Source organism: Furipterus horrens, unplaced genomic scaffold (assembly GCF_987537825.1).
Source record: "Furipterus horrens unplaced genomic scaffold, mFurHor1.1.pri manual_scaffold_6, whole genome shotgun sequence".
NCBI classification, from domain to species: domain Eukaryota; kingdom Metazoa; phylum Chordata; class Mammalia; order Chiroptera; family Furipteridae; genus Furipterus; species Furipterus horrens.
Genome location: NW_028327176.1, coordinates 147,645,879 through 147,670,551, shown reverse-complemented (window position 1 = coordinate 147,670,551; position 24,673 = coordinate 147,645,879). Strand labels below are relative to the sequence as shown.

General features: G+C 38.5%; 1 protein-coding gene across 2 annotated transcripts in view; it reads right to left on the bottom strand.

Annotated features, from left to right (window-relative positions):
* CRYBG1 (crystallin beta-gamma domain containing 1) overlaps window positions 1-24,673 on the bottom strand; it is a 193,423-nt gene that overhangs the window by 15,945 nt on the left and 152,805 nt on the right. For both annotated transcript variants that reach the window (XM_090279715.1, XM_090279716.1), the window contains 12 exons: window positions 22,228-24,568; window positions 19,375-19,422; window positions 19,169-19,287; window positions 17,520-17,685; window positions 15,184-15,323; window positions 8,335-8,461; window positions 6,161-6,196; window positions 5,335-5,492; window positions 4,504-4,630; window positions 4,269-4,414; window positions 524-650; window positions 290-322 (listed from right to left, as the gene is read on the bottom strand). In XM_090279715.1, coding sequence (XP_090135841.1) covers window positions 290-322; window positions 524-650; window positions 4,269-4,414; window positions 4,504-4,630; window positions 5,335-5,492; window positions 6,161-6,196; window positions 8,335-8,461; window positions 15,184-15,323; window positions 17,520-17,685; window positions 19,169-19,287; window positions 19,375-19,422; window positions 22,228-24,568 — 3,568 coding nt within the window. The remainder of the gene's footprint in view (window positions 1-289; window positions 323-523; window positions 651-4,268; window positions 4,415-4,503; window positions 4,631-5,334; window positions 5,493-6,160; window positions 6,197-8,334; window positions 8,462-15,183; window positions 15,324-17,519; window positions 17,686-19,168; window positions 19,288-19,374; window positions 19,423-22,227; window positions 24,569-24,673) is intronic.

Genomic DNA, 24,673 nt, shown 5'->3' with positions numbered 1-24,673 from the left:
ATGTATTGTTTGAAATACTAATTTTAGTGTATTCATGTAAACTCTGATTCAATATAATGAGATAAAATTCAACATTATATAATGAAAGCATTTTATAAGAAGTATTTAGATATGGATAAATGCTATCAAGCATTAAGAAATTTCAATCTAATTTAACAACACAGTTATGCTTTCAGGTATAAAAAGGGGTAAAATAGTAAAATGTCCTAAACGCCTAAAACTTTACATGAAAGTTGAGCTTTTCAATGGATGGCCCCTAATTATAAAAAATAGGATTTTTTTAAGTTACCTGATTTCGTCTCCTTGGGCCAGTGAAAGACTCCTAAGAAGTTTTAAAGGGAAGAGAGAAGAAAATGAATAGAGCATACATCTTAAAAAACATTTCTCTTCCAGACTAGCAATTACTGTTAAAAATAACACTGGCATAGCTTCTACAGGGTTAAGTATTACACGAACCAGAAGCACACATTAAGGAAATCCAGAAATCAGTTAAATATTTTCATATAAAAATATAACTCCTTACCAAACATATGGGTTGAACAGAAGAGATCTTACAATTTTTTCCTCCCCAGTCCTCAAAACTGGTATAAAAGCCTTTATCCAGTATATACTGTTCTCCTGTGAAGTCAGGATTTTCATAGGCTACCCATCTAAAGAAACAAAAAGAAACAAAAACATTGACTTGTTATAGCTCATAGTTTATATATACTATAAAGCTATCACACACCCTTGAGTAACTACATATCATACAGAACGTTGCATTTGTTTTACTAACTGGCAACCTTAATAATTTTCCTGGTCCTGCATTAATCCTTTAGGGGCAGATAGATTTGTCTGGAAGATAAATCAAAGTGGCAAGTAAAAGTGTTTCTTTATGTGAACCTTTTGGTGTTCTCATCCAATCCTGTATCTTGAGAAAGCTGCAATGCGGATAGGTCTATATTTCTAATTTTATTCTAAAGAAACAATTTGGACTTTCAAGGAGTAGCTGTCAAAGTTCTTCTAATAGGCAAGTAAGACTTCTTTTTGTTACCAACATTAAAATTTTTTTTCCAGAAATATACAGGGTGTGGCAAAAGTAAGTTTACAGCTGTATGTGAAACAATGTTTACTCTTGTATTATTTATTGATTATTGTTATTTTCCATACAAACAACTGTAACCTACTTTTGCCACACCCTCTATTACTCAGCAAACCACACTGGAAAAAAAAGTTGACAGAAATATTTAAAAATAAAAATATAGCTAAGTAACTAAAATTTTGTTTTAAACAGTATTTCCAACATGACACAGTTATGTAACAAGCAAAATCGAACAAATGCTCAGAAATACTAAAACCAAATATCTTTGGTATTGTTTCATTTATCTTTTAAGTGATCTATACTCAGAGAGGGACATCAACAAAACCGACTTATTTTATGCTATTTCCTACCCAATTCTGTTATAGTCAAGTGTCTCCTCTTCAGTTAATTCACAGCTTAAAGGAATAATACCTATGTTTGTACACATACTAAGAACTTTCCAGATGGACTGGTTTTCCCATTTTACAAAAAGGAAAACATAAGGACACAGAAAAGTTAATTTATTTATTCATTCAACAAACAGTGATTGGTCGTGTGCCATGTGCCAGGAACTAGACTGGCACCAGGTCAGGTATGCAAAGATGGAAAAGACAAAACCCTTGCCCTCAAAACCTTACAGATGAGTAACAAGCATCACATGAAATTACCTGCTGGTGGTTGTCCTACATGGGAAGCGACCTGTCCGAGGTGACACAGCCACTTAGTGGCCAGGGATGAGCGAGCCATGACCAAGTCCCATGAGGCTCACCGGGTTCTCTCTGCTTCATGGCCCGAATGGCCACTTGCCCTAGAACGTTTCTCTCAAGCCACACTTCAGGCAGCCCACACACTTCATAATTAGAACAGATCATGGTTTTACTATCTATTTAAAGGGCTCGACTTAAACAAAAACTCACAGAACAAGACTCTGAAAAAAGCCTTTTTTCTTTGAGTTCTATACTAAGAAATAAAAAATCAAACTAAAATGCTTAGTTACCAGTAAGAGTAAAGTCACTGAAACAATTTTTCTTTGAAACTATTAAGAACAAAGAGGTTTGCGTTCCTCCCTCAAATCTTGGCACAGCTCCACCTTTCTGTCCCTCAGGGCCTGACGCCAGGGCTGGCTCCTGAGTCTTCCTTAAATTCAAACTGGAAATTAATCTCCCTGCTGTGGATTCCCAAAGCACTTAATCCCTGTGTCTTTTGTAGCAATAATTATGTTTTATATAAATACTGTAACTTCTTTGAGGACATAATATAGTGCTGTGCACATAATAGACCTCAATAAATATTTGTCAAATGACCAATGAAATGCGAGGAAGCAGCCGGCCCTGGTAAATACAGAAGCCTTTCCACAACTACAAAATTGAAAAGGAAGTGGTGTGCATATGCAAACTCCCTTCAACTTCCTCCAAACCAAAACTCAACTGCTACAACCAGAAAAAAAAGCCTACCCCAGGAAATGCTACTAGAAATGACTAAAAATAGAAACATATAAAAGCAACATTATTTAAAGGAAAGTGACTTCAAATAAACAAAGGCTGGGTAAAAAAGAAAAAGCAGCTCCAGGTACAGTAATTCTACCTTTGCTAACAGCTTGATCTGCATAAATGCCCTGGGGAAATTCTGCCCAGGATCTTGTGCTTCCTCTTCAAGGGTGCAGGACTGTCTCTGACTGATTGAACCAACACACCTGGTGAGTATCAAAATGTACAACTGTTTGCCCACACAGGCCTGGTCACTGTATTTTCCTTCTACATCATTAATTTTAAAGGCAATCTGAAATACCCAGATGACTTCTGCCATCCCATTCCTTTAATCCACGGCAGATCCTAAAATGTTAGGGGTCCAGAACAGGATTACGTAGAAAGCATTTCCTGTTCAGAACGGAAGGCCTGGAAGGCCCTGATGTCACTCTGCCAACACGGAGCCACAAGCAACAAACTACAGGAGAACTGGGTGAACATGACTCACAGTAAAAGCATGCCACATTGTAGACACAGCTCAGATGTCCCTGGCAAGGCCCCGTGAAATACAATAGCGTTGAGGTTAGAATGATTCAAATGGCCTGTTACTACTCATGACATTAAAAAAAAAAAAGAAACCCTAACATCAAGCACTTTCAACAGAACTAAGGTCAGATGATTTCAAATGAGAATACTCTCATTCTTAATAAATTATAACTAGATTATCAGCCTGGATCATAAGAATAATTGAAGAACTCCTTTTAATAGACACTTATAGACTTTTGTTTTGGCTATCCAGTATGTGTCCATTCTTTCTGATGTTCCTTGGAAACTGCTCACCCCAATCATACATAGACTCCTAAAGGACTGAACCTACACCTCGGCCCCAGCGACGACCACATAACACAGCCACGGCCATCTCCCTGGCTGTAGTGACCGATTTGGGTAGGTGCACAGGATTCAAACCTACAGAATCAAAGTCACATCTAAAACTCGTGTGGAAACGAGAAGCTTTTTTCACTGGAAGTAGTGAGGTGGAAGAACCAAGGCCAGATGAATGCCACAGGCCACCAGATGGAAAGGGCCTGCCTAACGTGAAGATAACACAGGAAAAGCCCAGGCAAGAGACAGACAGAGACCAAGTTCCGATGACACAGAGCCTGAGCCCCTGTATCCACCCATGACCAAAGCAAAATCTCCAGGACATTTCAGTTATGTAGGCCAATTCCATTTTTATCACCTGCATCCCGAAGAGTCTTGACTAATCATCTTTCAATAAAAACTTAGTTTAGTATTAAAAAGCATTTAATTGCTAAATCTAAGTACATTGAAACAATTATTTTTTATGTCAAAACAATAGTGAAGAAATATAATGGGGCAGTTGTAGGGCCATAGGAAAATGAAATAGGACTCCGTCCCAACCTCTGGTTTCTCATGTTAAATCACTATTATTATTTGATTTCCATCTTAAAAAATTCATGAGATCTTTCCATGCAGAAAGACACAGGAAGTAGATCTGTAGATTTCTATCATAAAACCCAAAGCCTACTCAAATGTTACATTACACATGAAGAAAAGATTATATGAGAAAGATTTTTAAAAGTGGTTATGAAAATATAGCGGCAGTTGGTATTAAATGACTGATTTAATGTTTAGTTTAATTCTCTATGTCAGAGAAGTAAGTTTAACACAAACCAAGGTAAAATTCATGTTTAAAATCCTGATGTGGTTATTTCACTTACACTCCGTTCAGTACATTAATAGACTGTGTCTTCACTCCATAGCCGGTCTCCTTTAAATTAGCAACAATTCCTAAAACATCAATACTGGAACCTTTGGATCCAAAGTTTTTTTCACTGTACATTATCATGTGAGGATTTGAAAAATCCTATTGAGAAAAAAAATTCAAAATTCAAAGGCTAGCCATTTCTTATCCAGAAGCACCAAGTATTAGCCAATAGCTTTTCTTTAACTTACACCTAATATAGGTCGTAAAGACTGAAGTTCTCCATTGTAACCTCCCCAGTCTTTCCAGTCCTTGTATTCTCCTTCTTCGAGCAAATACTGATGACCTGTAAATCCAGGCTTTTCATAAGCAACCCAACTGCAACAGGAATAACACAAAGCAGTAGTAATTCTCAGGAGAGTTAAAATGCTCCCAATGTATATATCAGTCTCGTTGACAAATACAAATAGTTATAAAGCTAGAAAGGGACTCATGCATTATGACTATTGGAATTCTTCTCTAAAAATTAAGAGACTAACAGAATGACTCCAAGGAAGCAATCTAAGAGCATGCATCAATGTTCTGTAAAGCAGGACAGGGAGTGTGTGTGTGTTTGTTTGTGTGTATTTAATAAGAACTGACTCCAAAGGAATCAGCAAATAAAACTGGATAAACCTTCTTCAAATAGTAATTAAAATATGTACTTTTGTCTATTTACAAGACCACTTGGAAGTGTACACTTCCAAAGGAAATATATAAGATCTATAAAGCACAAAATATGATCATAAAAAATAGAAAGCAAACTAACAGTTCAACAGTTTGGAGCAAAATATTAATAAACAAGATTGCAGATTTGACCGATCTGGATGGGCCAATATATCCGTTCGCAGCTGACTGACTCCAGACCAGCTTCTCAAACTGCTGTCAGATCCATGTCACAACTGGCTGAGAAGAATGTTTGGAATGCTCTCTACCGTACAATCTGGAATGTTCTTGGGGCAGGGCAGGGGAGGGGGAACATTTTATTACTTGATGAAAGAGGGGAAAAAGGACGTTCTGACAGGTTGTGCCTGCGTACTTACATGCCTCTGAGGACTTTCATTGATCCCACTGACGGTAGCAGCAAACTTTCATCTCCAGTGGCTTCTTCTGTTTCACTTTCTTCCATGACAAAACTACCCATTTCCATTTCTAATTCCACACATTTTCCCTCAAAGAAAGGCTTTTCATAAATAACTACCTGTAACAGAAATAAGATATACCAGTAATTTGTAAGAAGCTAAATATCACCATAGCTAAACGTTAAACAACACTAAGTCCTGGAACACAAAGTAAAATGTCCTTATCATAGTTTTAAAAATTAACTAAATAACAGTCTTATAATTTTAAAAATCAGAATTTTTTTCCTGATATGGTATAGCCCAAAGCTCAGGTTCAAAGACAGTTTATAAATAATTGGTTTTTGTTTCAATATCTAGAACTGATATTTAGAATTTTGCTTGGGCCAAACGAAAGAACCAGAAGATTCTAAGTTGTTTTAAAAATGGAAAAACTACAGATCAAACTACGTCAAAGATGTGGGAAGCAGAAGGAACAAGTAGGGAGAACTTGTCTTGAAAGTTTTTTCCTGGCTAACTGGCAAGCAGCAACAGGCCCTGCCTTTAGTAAATGCAACTACGAATTATAAACATGATACAACAATGAACCTCTGAGCCGTGGCTGCATGTGCTGTTAGTGACAACCGGTGCCCTTGGCACCATCTTCCAGCCTGAAAGATGGCACATGTAAGTTGGGACAACTTCCTTTGGCTGCAATTTTGTTCTATGGAAGTTGACCTATAAAAATCACACAAGTATCCTCTTCATGGAGACAGAATGAGAATAAAATTTAAAATATATATACTTTTACCTTTGGATCTGCAGGGAATTCAACTTTACGGCCGCCCTGAAAAGAAAATGACACTGTAAGAAAAATGGCTTTTTCACTGATACATTACCTTTTTATATTACACGTGGCATTCAGGGTAAGCCATTGAACCTCACAGTGAGATACATTCAGTGTGTTTAAATTTACGTTGAGACAGTTCTCAAATTACCAACAAGGCAGCTGAAGACACGAGGAAGACAGTCTAGAGCAGAGTCTCACAGAAGTGGTATATCAGCTGCAGCTACATGTTAGCTGTGTTTTTTGACCCAATAAGTCTTAGTTGTTGTTTTTTTAATTTGAGTTTTATTATTTTACTTTTTTCCATCAGCATTTACCCGCCATACCCTCTTCCACCTCTCTCTGCGCCCCTGCCCGCCAACAACCAACTGTTGTCCGTGTCCATGAGTTTTCTTTTTTTCCTTTTTGCTCAAGCCCTCCATCCCCCAACCCCACCCCAGAGCTGACACCTGCTCTCCGTCTATGAGTCTGTCTCTATTTTGCTTGTTAGTTCAGTTTGTTAATTAGATTCCATATATGAGGGAAATCATATATTTTTTAATTCCATAAATTTCTCAAAAAAATAATGAGCATTTCTCACTTTTATAAAGTAGTCCTAAGACCTGACATCTCTGGACACAAATTCTCACAGGCAGCAACCTTCACCTTCCGAACTTACTAACACTACCCTGTGCTCATTCTCCAGCCGGAACACAGGCTCCCATCTGCCTGTCTCCACCTTCCCTCAGTCCAAGGCCCAGCCAGCCTCACTCATATCTGTTTGCTGCCTGGCCCCGGAGCCACTGGATTTTGCAATCCATGGCTTACAAAACTGTTGAAGTTCACACAAGTCCACAATATAATCTGGAGGACTCTTGAAATAATTAAACCGTTAGGTAAAATTTAAAACTTCCCAAAGCATGGATCTATAGGGGTTGTTATGCTTCTAAAATAAAAATTTTCTTTTAATTCCCCTAAACTCACTAAAAATAAACCATATAAAAGGTATTATATGGGAGTATTGAACAGGGTAAGAGTTAAAATCAGAGTGGGAAAGTCAGAAGGATATATTCCACCAATATATATTTAACAGCTTTTTAAAAAGCACAGCAAAAGATGCTCAAATGAACTGTCATATAAAGGAATGTGGCTGATTTTGTCAACAAACCAAAGCTTATACAACTAAGTTAAGTACCCTTTTCAAAAGTAATCCGATTCTAATGCCATAAACATCACAGTTTCGTAAATTATCATTAAAAACTTTCTTCTAAACCAGGGGCGATTCTCTGATACACAACTAACAAAGCTTTGTTCTTTGAAAGTAGATTTAATTTTAGAAAGAAGCCCAAACCATTTGCAGTAAGATCCGCAAACGTGCAGGTAGGTAAGACACAAGCTTTGGGGGAGGGATAAAATTAAGATAAAAAGTTATCTTCCTGAATTTCTAATTTATTTCAAACCAACTCTGAAGACAACCGCAAAGTGGGATTTCAAAAACACGTTTGAAAAGAGAGCCTCCCTTGTGCCACACATATCTCGTGAGGACCTACTGCACTGTGGCGCACCCTGTGCTCAGCACGGGGACAGACAGGTGCAGCCCGGATCCTCCCAAGGCTTAGCATCTCACATGAGAACCAAAGAACAAGGCACAACACGGGGGTAGGGCAGAGGAAGCACAGGCTCCTTTCCAAGGCAAATGCTTGGGGAGATCACATTCATTTAGACATCTAGCCCCCGTGCCCCCAAAGCTGCCACCCAGGCCAGCCTGCTGTCACTACAACTGGGCCGGTCCACAGCATGCCCTGCCCTTTCCCAGCCCCGCCTGGCTCAGGCAGTGCATTCTGTGACAGACATCTCCATTTAAAATCGCCCATCTAAGGCCCTGGCCAGGTGGCTCAATTGGTTGGAGCACAAAAGGGTTGCAGGTTCAATCCCTGTGCAGGGGCAACCAATCAATGTTTCTCTCTCATGTCGATGTCTCCTTCTCTTTCTCTCACTCCCCATCCCCCTCTCTCTCCCTTCCTAGCAGTAAGTTCTATCTAATACATATTTGCTTTTAAAAGTCTACTTATTGCTTCCAAGTCACATGCTGTAAATTGTCAATGTCAGGCTGGCAAAAAAAATCACTGACTCCAAGAACAGTTACATTTCATTTTTACCATTTTCAGAGGCCGCATGGATCCAATGTATGCTACATCTGTATTCCAGAAGGATAAGTCAGGGTATGTACCAGGTTCTAGGATAAAGGGGATACCCTGAAATCCAGCTTCTTCATAAATCAGCCATCTAAATAAGCACCAAGAAAGAAAGAAACAGAGACAATTCATCATTACTTCAGTGATAATCAGGACCCCGCTGATGAGCAAGGAAAAGGACGGGAGAGGGTGTGGATGGAACTGGACGATGTACGGTTACACTCAGAACAATGTTAGAGGCGAGGCAGAATAAACCATTATATGTGCCTTTCCTTAAGGATCTTTGCTTGTCTCTGTGGCTGGTTTTGTCTACTTATTTTAATTTATATTATAAATTGCTTCAAAGTGTAAACGTCTCTATGACTTCAAGTATTAAAAGTACAGTTGACCCTTGAGCAACTGCAGTTAGCTTGTTGCTCTGTGTGTCTTTAGAGAGGCCCTAGCTACGAAATCTCAAGCTGTGCTTTAAAAGGCAACACCTCATTTGTAACCAAAGAAGAGATGCTCCACTTACTTGTTTGTTGCTGTGTCAAAAATTAGCAACAGCTAACATGCCACCCAGAATTCCATCTAATCCTCATAACAATGCCAGGAGGACGAAAGCTATTGCCCCCACTTTATGGATGAGGTTAAGTAAATTGCCCAGGGCCACACAGCTGTAAATACCAAACACAGGGCTGATCCAAGCTGACACCAGACTCAGGCTCCTAATCATTTTCTGATGGCAGTTTTTCTCATTCCAGGGAGTGCATGTAATCTACGCTATTCACAATGACTCAGGGTCACCACTGTGAGTGTGACAATGCACAGTGCTGTCCTCTGGTCTCTGAAGTCTGTAAGGATACTTATTCCCAGAAGGCAAAGCTTTGTGAGGTCTTGGATTTTTATGGCTTTTCAATACCACACCCTTTTATTAGGCTTCTCAGCTGTCACTTCTCCTGTGCCAGGGAACCAGCAGCCCCGCCCTCCCCCAACATGCTAGAAGCCAGGAAGTCACGCCTGTTAGAACTGTTTCTAAAGAGGGGACAAAGTCTTATCCATTTCTGGTTTCTGGGAAGGTAAGGTAGCTGGAAAAGTGATGTTTATGGTGGAAGAGGTGTTACATCCCTTTTCATAAACAAACACAGAATTCTTGGTGATCACTTCTACTCTCCAATTCTGTTAGTGCTTGCCAGTGTCCCCCTGGAGCACCCTACCACGCTCCCCAGAATCCCAGGCCAAAAAGCAGACACTGTACATGAAGTCTCTCCCCAGCAAATGGGTCTGATTCTCCCTCTTTGCTTTTCTCTTGCTCCCAGTTTTGGCTGAGAGGCACATTGTGTGTGTGTGTGTGTGTGTGTGTGTGTGTGTGTGTGAGAGAGAGAGAGAGAGAGAGAGAGAGAGAGAGAGAGAGAGAGAGAGAGAGAGAGAGAGCGTTTGTTAAGAATTCCCCCAGGATAAATCAGTAACTCCTTTAGACTCACTAATTAAGACAGGGATTTACAATCAAAATCCTACTGAAGACTCATCCACACACACACACACACAAACGTTGAGAAGCTCAAGAAATGGGGTCCTATAAACCTCCTCAACATTTAAGCATGACAGTTGAGGGTGTGTCACATATTTTTATATTTTTTAGAACTCAATGCTCTCGCAGGCACACCACACATTTCACACCCTAAGTGAATAATGGCACTTCGTCATAAATTGTGCTAGTAGGCTAACAAGCCAAGGGCCTTGAAGTCTGACTCCTCACAAGTGAATGGGCTAAATTTTTCATGAACACAATGGATGGCTCATACACAAGTACCTCTGAGGTTTTGAAATGATGCTGACTAAAGTACCAAGTCATTAAGTCTTTCCTTTTATAGCTTGAGTTCTGAGGGGATTTATTCATCTGATACTAACCGTTTCTCTTCCCTTGAAGCGTGTGACTCAGTCACCTAACACTGATGGAAACAAATCTTTTCCGATGAAGGGGGATTTGCTAAAAAACTGAACACAAACAGATACACTTGAAAAGGCTGCTGTTCTGATTCCCTGGTGAGTGAGCACTACGGGCCTCCTGGGAAGGACGTTTCTGAAGGTTGGATGGACTCTGGAATTTGAAAACTCATTTACAGAGCATGATTCATTTTCCCTAAATTCTATTCCAACAAGATACATTATTCATGAGGCCATCAGGAGAGGGGAAACTCTCTTTAGGCAGTGTTATTTCAATTTCTAAAGGTACTCTGTTATTGTCCCATGTACTTAGATAATGAGCTTTTGCTTATATTATGAATACAAAGTCCAACAATAAAGGATGGGATTCTTAAAAAAAACCTAAAAAATGTATGCATAAAAATAAATATTGTTGAAGTAATAACAATGTCCATCTATACATTTATTTTAAAAAATACATTTGTATAATTACTCCTTTAGAAATACCCTTTCAGTCACAGGAGAAAAACAGGTCTTATCTTGTTCACTTGCTCTTGAACCGAAAACAGAATTTCCAGTTGGATCCCAAGTCTTAATCTCCAGATACAGTTACACATGAATGTTGGCTATTTATAGAAACCAACTGGATTCTCAAAAGATTACATATGAATGTGCCAACTTTGAGGTTATTCAAAAGAGGGTGAGCTATGAACCTCAAAGGGGAAAATGTACCTTTACAATGGAAAAGTGAGGGAGGCCCCAATTTTACCAAGCAATCCAACTTGGCATTGTTAGTGGGGAGCTGGTCAGCACGTGCCACCTTTGTCATGCACACCAATATGTGGCAATAGCTTCATGAAGCATTCTTTCCAAAACCATTCAACCTGCATCTGATCATACCCCTAGACCTATTCAGACAATAGAGGGACATGTAAAATGATATCATGAGGAAATAAGGACCCATCTAGAGTGTGGTATATTCTCTAAGACAGCTTCAAAAAGCCAGTGTCATGGGAAACAAAGATGGGGGTACTTTAGAGATTAAAAGAGACTTAATGAGACAGACAAATAAGTATATTTATATGAATTTTGATTGGCTCTTGATTATTAAATAACATCCATAAAAGACATTCCTGAGACAATTGGGAAAATCTGGTTATGGGCTATAGATTAGATGTTCTCGTGAACATACTGTTCATTTTCTTTGATGTGATAATGATAATTATGCAGGAGAATGTCCTTATAAAGAGATGCAGGGTGAAGTATATAGGAATGAAGCATTATGATATCTGCAACTATGGCAAAATTTTAATTTTTTTTATCCTCACCCAAGGACATTTTTTTCATTGCTTTTAGACAGAGAGGAAAAGAAAGAGAGAAACATTGATGTGAGAAACAGTGATTAGTTGCCTTCTGTACATGCCCAGACTGGGGATCAAACCTACAACCCAGGTATTTTCTCTGACTGGGAATCGTACCTGCAACCTTTTGGATATGGGACAATGCTCCAATCAAGGAGGTACACTGGCCAGGGCACAAAATATTAATCATTGAATCTAAGTGGAGGGTATATGGATGTTCACTGAACTATTTCTACTTTGGTGTATGTCTGAAAAATTCCATAATAAAAAGTTGGGCTCTGATATGGTATACTCCACAAGGAAATATATACACAGTGAGTATTATATAGTAATAAAAAAGAATAGAATACAAATATACTCATCGATATGGGTAATCTTAGGAACAATGCAGAGAAAAAGGAATAAGCCACAGGGAGCTTGGATAGTATTTTTATAAAATTTAAAAGCAAGCTCAACTAAAATATTGTAGGGTTAGATAGTACAGGGCCACTCTAAAATAAGGGCTTAAGAAAAGCAGAAAGTTCCAGAGCAAGGTTACGTGTGGGGAGAGGGGGCAGGAGGGTGGGACCAGGGTGGGCTCCATAGGGTGCTGCGGCCGTGTTGGTGATGGTGAGAGCCCAGGTTGGGTGGTGAGCACACCAAGGTTGGTTTTAGTACTAGACTTCATAATTCACATATGTTCTTCTGTATGATCAATTATTTCATAATAAAGTCAATCAAAAAATATTTGGCTATCAAAAAAATGTCCCTTGACTTCAGAATACCTGCATTCTAATAACTGTTCTGCTAACAATTAACCCTAATGTTGAGTAAATGACCAAAGCTGGTCTTCCTTAGTTAAACAGATGCTCTTTATGTCCTTTGAAATTTTAAAGTTCTTTGTGTTTTTTTTTTATGAGAAACATACCCTGCAAAAAAGATATATCCTCGCCTCTGGGGGTGATGGTTGCTGGTATTAGCCAGCTATTAAAACAAAAGTTTAAAAATAGATTATACTCAACAGAATAGGAAAGGGAAATGTATCTAGAAATTATTCATCTCCCCAAGTAAAAATCTGACAAGTAATACACTCGTTGTGTGTATGTGTAGAAGAGCCTACTCCAGAGTAAACAGGCCCTGGAATAAATCTCCCAATGGAGTTGTAAGAAGTCCCTCATACAGCAAAGACCTCTCTTACACCAGTTCGGGGGTCTGGTGCACCAAGAGAGGCAAAATGAGCTCAGGGACTTATTACCAGTGAATTCTCCCAACCCATCAGGACTCCCCTTAGAGATCTGTAAAAGCACCAGTGACCTGGTCCCATTGCTGACCAACCAAGCTCAATGCCCAGACTTTGAACTGACATCTAAGACAGCTCTCCATTCTCCTAGAGGCAACGAAAGTGAACAGTCAGAAGGAAGATGTCCGTGCCATACAAGCCCATCATAAACAAAAGCTATGACAGGTGTGTGACCACCACCTACAAGACAAGTTACACTTAGCAGCAAGGTAAGAAACGTTAAGTAAAGCTCACAGGCTCCACATGGCCCAAGCCTGAGTCAGGAAACCTTCCACACATTGAGGTTAAAATATCATGGCAGATGCCTAGTTCATTCTTTTCTAAGGAAAGTCATATTTCTCAACACGCATACTTTAGGTCCCAATGATGTGAAAAAATTAAAGGCAGCAAGAGATAAAGACATATTTTTTGTTTGTTTAGATGCCTCCTTTTCTGTCCAATCACCAAACATAAAAGTGCCCAAAGCTTAGATGGCTTCTCTGCTCTTTATAGTCACTCCTTTGAGATCTCACCCAGCATGTGGTTGAACTGCCTTCCCCATGCTGATGACGCCTAAATTCGTATCTCCAGCCTCACTCCAGAACTCTAGGCTCAGGTACCCAGTCTCCTTCCTGACTTCCGACTTCAATGGATGGTTGGCATACCCAACCTCACTTCTCTAACACGGAACTCCTGAATTTCACTCTTCCTCCTAACCTGCTCCTCTAAGTCTTCTTCTGTCTCTGTTGATATCTGATTGCTGAGCTATTGATGTATAGAACAAACAGTAACACTTGGGTTAGTTCAGGGGAGGCTCTTTCAAACATCAACAAAAGAAACTAATTTAATGAACTAAGAAGGTGACCCCCTTGAATAAACACTGACTTCTGTTCGTGTTTCAAGATTCCAGCAAAGGCTGGGGTCCCAAACCCTAGACGTTTCTGAGCCCCTCACACTTCACGTACAATCTGTCAGCATATATTGTCAGTTCCACCTTCAAAATGTATCCAGAATCTGATCATTTCTCACCAGCACTGTCACGCTGTTTAAGCCACCAAACGCTCTTGCCTATATAACTACAATTGCCTCCTAACTTGTTTCTTTGCTTTATCCTCGCCTCATTACCGTTTATTTTCCACACAGCAGAGTGATCTTTCTAAAACACAAGGTAGATCGAACTCCTTTACAACTACCCACGTCACTCTGAGTCATCTAAAATCCTTCCCAAAAGGCCTGTCAGGACGTGGAGCCTCTCTCCCATCAGCATCCTCCCAGCTGTTCTACTGCAGCCATTGGATCTCCCTGCAGTTCCCCAGAGGAGCACGGTAGGGCTTTGCAAATGCTGTGTTTCCAACCTAGGCCACCCCCTGCCCTCCTCCCTCAAATATCCCCAGGGCAGACTCGGGCTTCCTCCAGGTGTCTGCCTAAATGTTACACCTTAGACCCTTCCTGAGCACCCTATCTAAAATAGCACTACCACTGTTCCTCTTTCTAATTTATGTTTCTTTCAGTATTTACTATCTGACACATTACATACACACTGTCCTATGCATACCCCATCAATAAAAATGTGCATTCTCTGAAGACACAAATATTTATAATTATACACTGCCATTGAATATATTATGAATTTATTAGAAAACATACACAAAAATCAAATCTTAAAAAGAGGAGATTTTAAATAAAATATAAAGAAACTTCAGCATTTAGGGTTTTTTTCCTGCATCTCAGTAGATGTCTTTCATGCTCCCTTTACCCTCCCCTTTAGAAACACTGATCTTCAGAGCGGCAGCCTGCACTTTTCTCGTTTCTCCCCCACCCGAGATATTCCCATTTCCTTCAAAATACTCTTGCAGTTTCCTGCGATTTGTGAAATCAACATCCTAGGGGTTTTGGACAGCATTGTGTTAAAACATTAAAGGAAGTACCATGTGTATTGGCCTCCATCCCGCCTGAAATATCAGGGGCACATGCTTTGAATTACCTCCTTTGAATTACCAGGAAGGTACAATCTCTTACTCAGCTTTGAATGAGTCAGGCTCCTCTGTGATAAGGAAATCCCTACATCAAACATGCATTTCCCCCCTGTACTTCCTCTAAGAAATGTTACTATCTGTCAGAGCTGTACAAAAGAATCAGAGTTTTATGTGCCTTATTAAAAAAAGCCCAAAAAACCTTTTACTCAATAATTTCTTAACGAATCAGAGATAGAATATTTTAAGTCTTCTTTCCAGTACAACACTCACCAAAAAAGCCTCATTAAAATTGTGTTTAAAATAAAACACTTACGTGCCCCAATGTACTTTCATGGAACAAGTCTTCTGCATTATACCAAACCCCTGCATTTCTTCAGTATCATCAAAGTATGAATTCAGGACTCCTAAGCCTTCCGGTTCGGTAAATAAGTCAATATGACTAAATCTGTAATCCTGAAACAAAATACATTTGTACATATATAATAATAAGTACACCATTTATGTAACTCTAGAGTAAACTCATTTTTCCAAACAATTAAAATACACAGAGCACCTGCTATTTTATGCCTTTGCTGTTTTCACCCATGACTTGATATTATGTGCTCTTTGGAGGCAGAGACACTGCTTTATATCTAGTTTTACATTCAAGTAAACATCACCAAAAATGTATTTAATTAGAGTTTTGGAACATATTTGTTTCTCTCATCCTCACTGAAAAACTGCTTGGCTTTCCCTGGTGACAAGAGTTTTAGTTGCTTTGCTGTGATGTGACCACCCAACTCCAGAGAATCTAGTCTATAGAATGGCTGTGCCAGGAGTTGTCCTCAGCTGTGGTTCTGTGCCCTTGAGTCCCCTGTGGGAACTCTCCTTGACTATGGCCAAACCTCTATGATGTTGGTTTGGTCTAAGCTAATGCAAAAGCACAGTTATGGTGATTTATAAATCTCTGCACTTTGATCACTGTTCCATGCCCTTCATGTCCACGGTCTATCAAACATGCTTCAAAAGGCCTCTCCTGGCTGAGTGCCTAAGTGCTAATCAAATCTTTATTCATATTCGATTGCTAAGTTAGGTGAACTGATATATAGAAGAAACAAGGCACTTGGGTTAGTTCAGGGGGCTCTCCCAAACATTACCAAAAGAAGCAAATTTAATGGACTTCTTGAATATATGTTGCAACTTATGCTTGTATTTCAAAAAAAGCCATAAACACAATGTGTAAAAATAATAATTCATGATGTATCAGGAATCATAAAACTGTTCCTGCCTTTTAATACAACACCCTTCAGAAAATTTTACCCCAAGGAAATAAGGCAGAAATGTATACATTATCCTGTGCACAAAAATGTTATTACAGTGTTGTTTAAAAGAGTAAAAAACTAGAAACAACCTTAAGTTCCACAGAAAGTAGAAAGAAAAATAAATGATGGTATTTCATTGCAATGGTAACCCCGAAGGATGTAGTGACGTAAAAAGCATAATTTCATGGAGTCTGCTATTCTCAGGCAAAACGGAGGCATCTTTACCTGCATGCTTCATTTCCCTTCCCCTCACCTTCCTGAATGCACCTAAAGCCCCACCCCACCAGATTCTGATACCTCCCCCAGTTGCAAATCAATGAGAGATGGTACCAATGGAACTATGACCTTCAAAAAAATGGAATGGAAAGAGAAAAAGAATGGAAAAGTGTTAAATGAAAGAAAAAGGGGCAGGAGAGAAACAGCATTGTGCCTGTTATTTAGATTACAACTACAGAAAAATACAGATTAGATTATGACTGAGAGAATTCAGAAAAATTCATGATGTGGGATTTGGATGATATTTTAAAACACTGCTGTATTACCAATATTACTTGAGTAATAAATAAAAACTGCAGGCAAATTATTCCACTATGACATTTTAAAATGAGGTTCCTTATGTCTTACTTAAGGTTTATCACATTATTACATTAAAACTCTTACTCATCCTTAGTTATTCTCATTTTAGAACATTCCCTTTCTCCCTATTGCACCCCAATACCCAGCTCTATTACACAAACAGGGTTTTAATTTTCCAATTGAAAAACACCATGAATTACATTTTTAAAAGGTAAAGAATCATCAAATCACAACAGCTACAAAGAAAGACTCTGGTACAACAAGGAACCAAGGAAATTTTACCCAGTCCATAAAGTGGCTTCAAGTACCTAGTTTTTAAAACCCACATGAAACCCCAGAGTTGAATTGTCAACTAAATTATTTTTGGGTTATTTTTTCCAAAATAGAACTCCTATAAGCCACTCAAAGTAATCAGAACTCACATAGCAACCAAAAAAACTAAATTTAAAAAAAAAATCTGTTCACTCAGAATTCATCAAAAACAGGTTACTACATAAGATACATTTGGAGAGGGAATTGGGGGCCAGGAATGAGAAATTAACTTTCAAGATTTATTGTGGAAAAAGTAACTAATGAGAATATTTCTTTTCCAATTCATTTCAAGTGTACAAGTACTTAAATTATAGAAAGTAGATCTATAAAGACCAATCAAATATTTTTCCCAATCACTTATTTCATAAAATGAACTTTTCTCTCCAAGTAAGAATCATCCCTGGCGTTGAATAAATATTTGCTCAATGGATGGATGGACTCTGGTTTTCCCATAGCCTACCTTCACCACATGTCTGACTGAACCAATCACCATGGGCTTAGCAGACTCTTCCTCCTCTTTTCTTTCCAAAATATCTTCTGTACCCCAGAGATCAGTAAGTTCCAATTCTCCTTCTTCTAAGGCGATGGAGTGCCCTTCAAAATTTGGTTTCTCGTACAAAATCCAACTAAGAATAAAACACAGCAAAACTGTTAGCCAGTTCTGGTGAGAGGGGATCAGATTACTCAAATATTCTGGCTAATAGCCACTGTATGTATATATATCATATATTATGGCCAGTTCTGTAACAATGACAAAGTATAATCTTTCCATAAAACTAAAATTTACTAAAATTTAGCCTCCGATAGTTAAAGAATTATATCAGAATCTTAGAGAACTTTTTGCTATCAAAATTAAAGTTATAGAGATACTAATATTCTACAGATTTGCCAGTTAGTGGAGACTTGTAAATTGCAATACATCAGCTAAATGGACTTTTACTGTAATTTCTTCCCTTTATATGTGTAGGAAAAACTTCTCTTAGAAGGATTTAAACTTACAATTTTGAGTCATAGCAATACAAAGGACTACATGCATGTTAATAAAAAGCATTTTAAGAACATCATGTCAATACAGGCATGGGCAAAAGTAGGTTTACAGTTGTTTGTATGAAAAAATCATAAATAAATAACACAAGAATAAACTCTGTTTTACATACTCACAACTGTAAGCCTTTTGTCAAACCCTGTGTATAACAGTGCTGTTCTTAATGCTTATACTTTCAAAAAAAGAGAGCAAACAAAAATGGCAAAAAAAAGCACTATTTTATTAAAAACAAAATTGATATACAAAAACTTTTAGTGTTATTTTCAGTCTTCAAATTTAAGAATAAAAGCTAATTATATTTTTCTAATGAATATGTTAAATATATAAAAAAATAGAGAAAAATACCTAAAACCTTATAAGAAAGAGGCTGCATATTTAATCAAATGGATACCAAAAGAAAGGTTTATTAATTTTTTAAACCACAAATGTCTAGAGCCCCATCTCTTTATTTCAAACAAATTTAGAAATAGGTATCAAAGATAAGTATTCATGCCACATAGTAATTTCTTTACTGCTTTTCTTAATTCAACTTACTTTGTATGTTTTAAAAGCAAGTAACCTGTAAAAGAATTTTTTTCACCAATTTCTTTACTAGCTGTTATCAAAAAGTTTGAAAATAACTTTTAACTTAGTCCTTCACTGAACCATTACTTTAAAAGTCAGCAAAATGTCTTCTCGTTTATGGAATTCAAAAAATTCTACCAACATAAATAGTACAATTCTTATCAACCTCACTGAAAATTCAGAAACCAAAAGTCTATTATGGATTCCAATGTTCATTAGTCAAAACCCATGTTATGTGGGGTTATATGGGAAAAGAAACTCACAATGCTACACTCTTCTGATTTTTCTAGCAAAAAACACATATCATCCCTATGATCAGAAACACGATTCAAAACCATATTTTATTTCTTTGTTATGCTTTCAATACTCATTGTGGCTAGTATTTTTTGTCTTTTACATGGCTAACGGCATAATTTTAAATAAGAACTGAGAACCAAAAATGTAATTAAAAACGCAAAACACAGACCCTGTAAGTCAGGAATTCAAAGGGCCATTCTTACCATCCTCTAACAACTCTCACGAGTATCACAGGAGAGAGGTTCCAAGAGCTGCAATCCTCAATGTCACTGAAGACTTCAATACACTTCTCAGAGACTTCCGGTTCACTATAGATCACCACCTACAAGGAAATGAGAGTGGTAGCATTTCTTATTGTACTTTATCAGACCAAAATAAAATTTAGACTAGAAACAGAAAATTATCTTACCTTCCCAGGTCGGGGATTGATTTTATTTTGGACACTTCCTCTAAGCATCTGTAATCAGATGAACAAAAACACAATAAATAATTAAACTTTGCATAACAGTTCTTTTCTTCTCCCATGATCCTTTGAATAATATCATATTCACCTCAATTTTGAAGCAAGTCTACCTTTATCTATGCCAAAGTCATATTAAAACTCTCTCTGAGTCTATACTATTAAGAGCTTCCCACTACCTAAGTGGATTTTCCAATCCAGTATCTCCTCATTTAAACACCTGGTTAGTTTTACCAATCTAGAAAATTTAGGACTCAAGACTCAGACCTGTGTTTTACCAGAATTTACAGAATAAGAACTCAGCAGAATATAATTCAAACAATCTCGGTATAATCACAAATAAGGAAAGAGAAACTATAATGTATTAATCACTTATCTAAAATGAGCTGAATCAATTTTATGCATTCATTTACACACCTTATCTGAATCTATAAATATTGTTTTTTCACAGAAACATCTACCATCACATAACAACTACTAGTCTAAATAAAAATTTACTATGGATTATTTTACAATGTGCATTGCACATAGTATATTTAATCACTCCCTTTTTGATAGATGAAATACGTTTTTATATACCTACAAAACTAATCATTTTCAAGACCATGTGACAAGACCAATAAAACCAGAAATGCATAACACAATAAAAATAGTAATTATACATGTAAAAATATTATAAAACATGGACTACTTTCAATGCTGACCAGGATGCCTATTTTAAGGACTGCCTTTGATCTGATTACTCTTGCATCATGCAGAGTGAAATATGCCCAAAAGACCAGAGGAATGCCTCAGCAGAGCATTATTAGAAGTCAAAATGGCATTTATTTATTTATATATACACAGTAGAAGTAGATAAGCTGAAGAAAAAGCTTACAATTAAAAACAAAAAGCTTACAATTTAAAACAAAATTCAGGTAAGACATGGAAGATACAATAGTTAATATAATCAACAAAGCTCAAAAACTAAAGAAAAAAAAGGAAGAATGAAGCACTTGGTTTCTCCTTTTTAGCCCATTTGGTTTGGTTTTTCAGGGGATTCCACAGGGAAACTGTACATTCTATTGTCACACTCACCAGACTGTTGTCAAATAGCAGAAGTGATCCAAGAATGATCGAAGAGAGAATAAAGCCATAATGAATGGGAACTGGACCAGTGGAAATTTTGTGCTTGAGAGAAATACTTAAAAACTTTATGATTTCTGAGTGCTATAAGCTGATTATGTGGTCGTGTACAGTAGTAGTTCCCAAAGTGTGGTCCAGGGACCCATGGAGGGTTCCCAAGGTACTCTCAGGGAGTCCAGAAGGTCAAAACTATTTTCAAAAGAAGAGGGTATGTACTTTTTTCAGTCTTTACATCACAGTATACAGTGGAATTTTCCAGAGGGTTAATGACATCATTGCCATGATGGCTAATGAAATGTACACTTGTATGTTCTTGCATCTCATATTTTTGTTAGTGTTCATTTCTAATATAATAAATTCTGACAGGCAGCAACTATGTGAACAAAAGTTCTTTGGCATCTTCAATAATTTTTAAATATAAAAGCATCCTGAGACCAAAAATTTGAAAACTTTTGAAAAGAGGGATCTGAACCTCTGCTGGAAACGCAACTGTATTTTTTGAAAGAGCTTCCAGAATTACGTTCTATGATAGGCCCGTTGCAAAGCCAACACAACAACCTGAAACATGTTGCAGTGCCTTACACATATGAGGAAGGCTGCAAGGTATCTTCAGCTTAGATAAACTGTTTTGGATGATGGTCTACATTTGACAGGTGGCCTGGTTCACAAAGTGGGCAACAAGAATATAGAGGTCCAGTCATGTTCCTGGGCTAACAGAGCTGATCTCTAAACCTTGTATTCTGTTTTCCTTTTTTATTGTCCTCTGTCATTTTGAGTATCAAGCTTCATAACAGAAAGGCACAAATTCACATCAAAAACTGAATAAAGGAAACAATGTCTGCAGTCAGGTAGAAGAAGATGGAGAAATCATAACTGTTGCTCAAAATCGTGTTTTGCTGCCCTGTCTACAATATTAAAGGAAAGATCTCATGTAGACCAAACATTTTTTCAAGATTGTATTTATTTATTTTTAGAGAGAGGGGAAGGGATGGAGAGACAGAGAGAAACATCTCTCAGTTGCCTCTCTCACACCCCCTGACCTTAACCGGGGACCTGGCCTGCAACCAGTGCTCAATCCACTGAGCCACACCAGCCAGGGCCCCAGACTTTTTACTCCTCAAAGGCTTTGCAGGAAAAGACACTTCCCTGATGAAAATTAATTCCAAATAAAGAGAAAATGCTTCCTCAAATGCATAACATACACATTTCTTGATATTTATGGGAAGAAAGAATGAACCTCACAGCACAGGAGAAAAGATTAGGAATAAGCAGAGGTTTTCCCAAATGAAGGAAGCTGTTTCACAAATCTTCAAAGTTGTAACTACAGTACTTAGCATTTTTATGCAAAACTAGGAAAGAAAAAACACCTTGTCTCTCTCTGAACTCTCAAGGTACTCTATACGTTTCACAATATGGCATATAAATCCACAAGTACCTTAAAATATCGGTAACTTATTTTCCCTGCTAGAAATACCTTGAGAACAGAATCTTAGTACCTTTTTCTTGGACCCTAGCAGTCTCTTGTACATAGCTTTCCAAATATGTGATCAGTGAATAAAATAAAAAGATTGTACACAAGCATAAGCATTTCTAAAAGAGTAACATGAATTGCTCATCACCCCTCTCTTCTCTCACTTTATAAACACCCCAAATAAATGATCACATGTTGTTACTTACTGTTGGATCTGATAATGACATTCCAGAAAAAGAAATGTTTGGGTCAAACTGTCTGGATTTGAAAAGACCCATGAAGTCTGTGTCACTGCTGCCATAGTTCGGCAAGTTTGGTTTAAGAACACTTTCAAGATGATTAGCCTTTTCCATATCATCGTTGTTCTTCAGTATTGAAAATTCAGAGAACTTAGCTTCTGGCAAGTGTAGGTTGCTTCGTGAATCCACATCTTTTTTGGTTTCCTCTTTTTGCAGGTATTTTTCCATGTAGCTTGGACTTTTTAAGCCTGAATGAGATGTACTTGATGAGTCGAAATTGAAGACCTTTAAGAAGTTGTTGGGTGGAAGGTTTGCCTGTTCTTTGTCTGAAGTGCAGGGTGCGGCACCTGCAGTCTCCAGCTGTGACACAGAAGACCGAGAAAGAGAAGTGTTCTGAGAAGAGCTGAAAGTTGTGGTCATAGTATTGACTGACGTCACAGAGGGAGAAAAGATTTTGTCTTGTGGTAAAGAAGATAGCATGCTTGAGAAAAGTGCACTTTTTTCTAGCCTAGATCTCTTCACTCCACCATTTGTGACATCCCTGTTCTCTTTTTCATTTATTTCTGAAGTGGCCAGAGGTTCATCTTTCCCATTAGTGTGAGCATGTGAGGACTTGAAGAGGATGCTCTGTTCAGTAGACAGACGTTTGGGCCGCAGTGTGGATTTTGTGTCTAGATTCTGCATCAGTTGTAAAGCTGGTGACATTTCTGGTTGGCTTCCTTTTTTCTTCCCCAAACCAAAGGTAAACACGTTGGGATCGAACACCTTTTCTAAATTGTCCTCATGAATAGGAGGCATGACGAAGTGAGGGGTAGGAGAGTTTGGCACCCTGGCTTTCTTTTTCTTCTGAGCCACACAAACTGTGCTGTCCATATTTTTAATAATTTCAGTGAATTTTTCCATATCAGAAGAAGAATCAAAGACACTGTCATCACTAGCAGCAGAAATGTTCAAGAGACTGGCAGGGCTGTCCTGACCATTCACTACGTGTTGACCTGGCCTTTGAGGAGTTTCTAAATGATTTCTGCTACCAGGGGAGTGGGTGGGACTGGAATCAACCATCAGGGGTGTGCTGTTGTCCTGATTCTGAGCCTGGACAGGCAGAGTTTTCTCTGATTCCAGTGGCATGACTTTTGCTCCAGGTTCCTCTTCGCAGTGAATGTGTTTGGGTGGTGTGCTCTTATTGCCCAGGACTTCCTCTTTCTGGGGAGCACAGCTTGCAACGGAAACCACTTCAAGTTCATTATTGTGACAACTTGGCAACTGCACTTCTCTAACTTCGGTGCTATCTGAGATGATCTGGGAGCTTACATCCTGGGTGCTCTCCATGGGAAGAACAAAGGACCTGACCTGGACAAGGACCTTGGATGGACCCTCAATTCCCACAACTTCTGGGCTGTGCTCTGTGGACAAAGGAGGGCTTGCTTCTCCTTCTCCTCCAAGCTTGGAGGGGGGTGTTTTCTTGTTATCTGAATGAGACACAGGCAAAATACATCCACTATGGTTTTCTGACACTTTTAGATCAGTGCATGGAAAGTTGCTTATCGGAACTTCAGCACATGTGTCTTTGGGAACAGCCACAGGGATGCGTGCAGGCAGCAAACAAGGCTGATTACATGACTCAGTTGGGGGCTGTGAGTCAGAAAATGTATCCTGTGGTTTTGGTACGGCTGTTGGTAAATCTCTGGTATCAAGAATGGCAGGAACGTCTTGTGCCATTTCAGTCATATTTTCAAGTGGAAGTCTTTTGCTGTCAGCAGCCTTTGAGTCGTCCTCTCCTAAGAGTGTGTGGTCCTTGACAGGAATCAGAGCAGTAGCCACTGGTTGGGAAGGGCAGCCAGCATCTCTACAATTATCTGCCTGATCCTCCTGTATAAGCTCAGGACCAGGGCTTTGGTCCTCAGCAGGCTTGCCTTTCATGCCCCTTACACTGGGACTGCCGGCCGCTGGGAGAATCTCCTCTTTGGGGAGAACTTTGGTTTCCGCAGAGGTTTCCTTTACCAGAACACCATTCTGGTGACTATTGGGCATTACTTTTTTTTCAGATTGCTCCATTTCCTTGGCTTTTTTGGCTAAATTCAGCTTTGCCCTCCCAACAAATGTCTTATTAGAGGCAAGGGTGTTCCTGGTGCCTCGAATGTCAGCGTGTCTTGGGCTACTGTTTACCCGTTTGTTTTCAAATAAGGAGATTTTGGTGGCAGTGTTTCCTTTATTAACTGGCTGGCTAAATGGATTATTCTCATTTCCCAAACTGTCAAGATTCTTAGGGGTTTTAAAATTTAGTTCCACATGTTTCGGTCTGGCAGGGCTGCAAGAAAAAAGCAATATGAAAAGTTACTGACCTAGTTTGAAAAAGTAAACACACCAACTTATTACAAAACTATAAAAAGCCAACATCTTTCTGATATGTAAC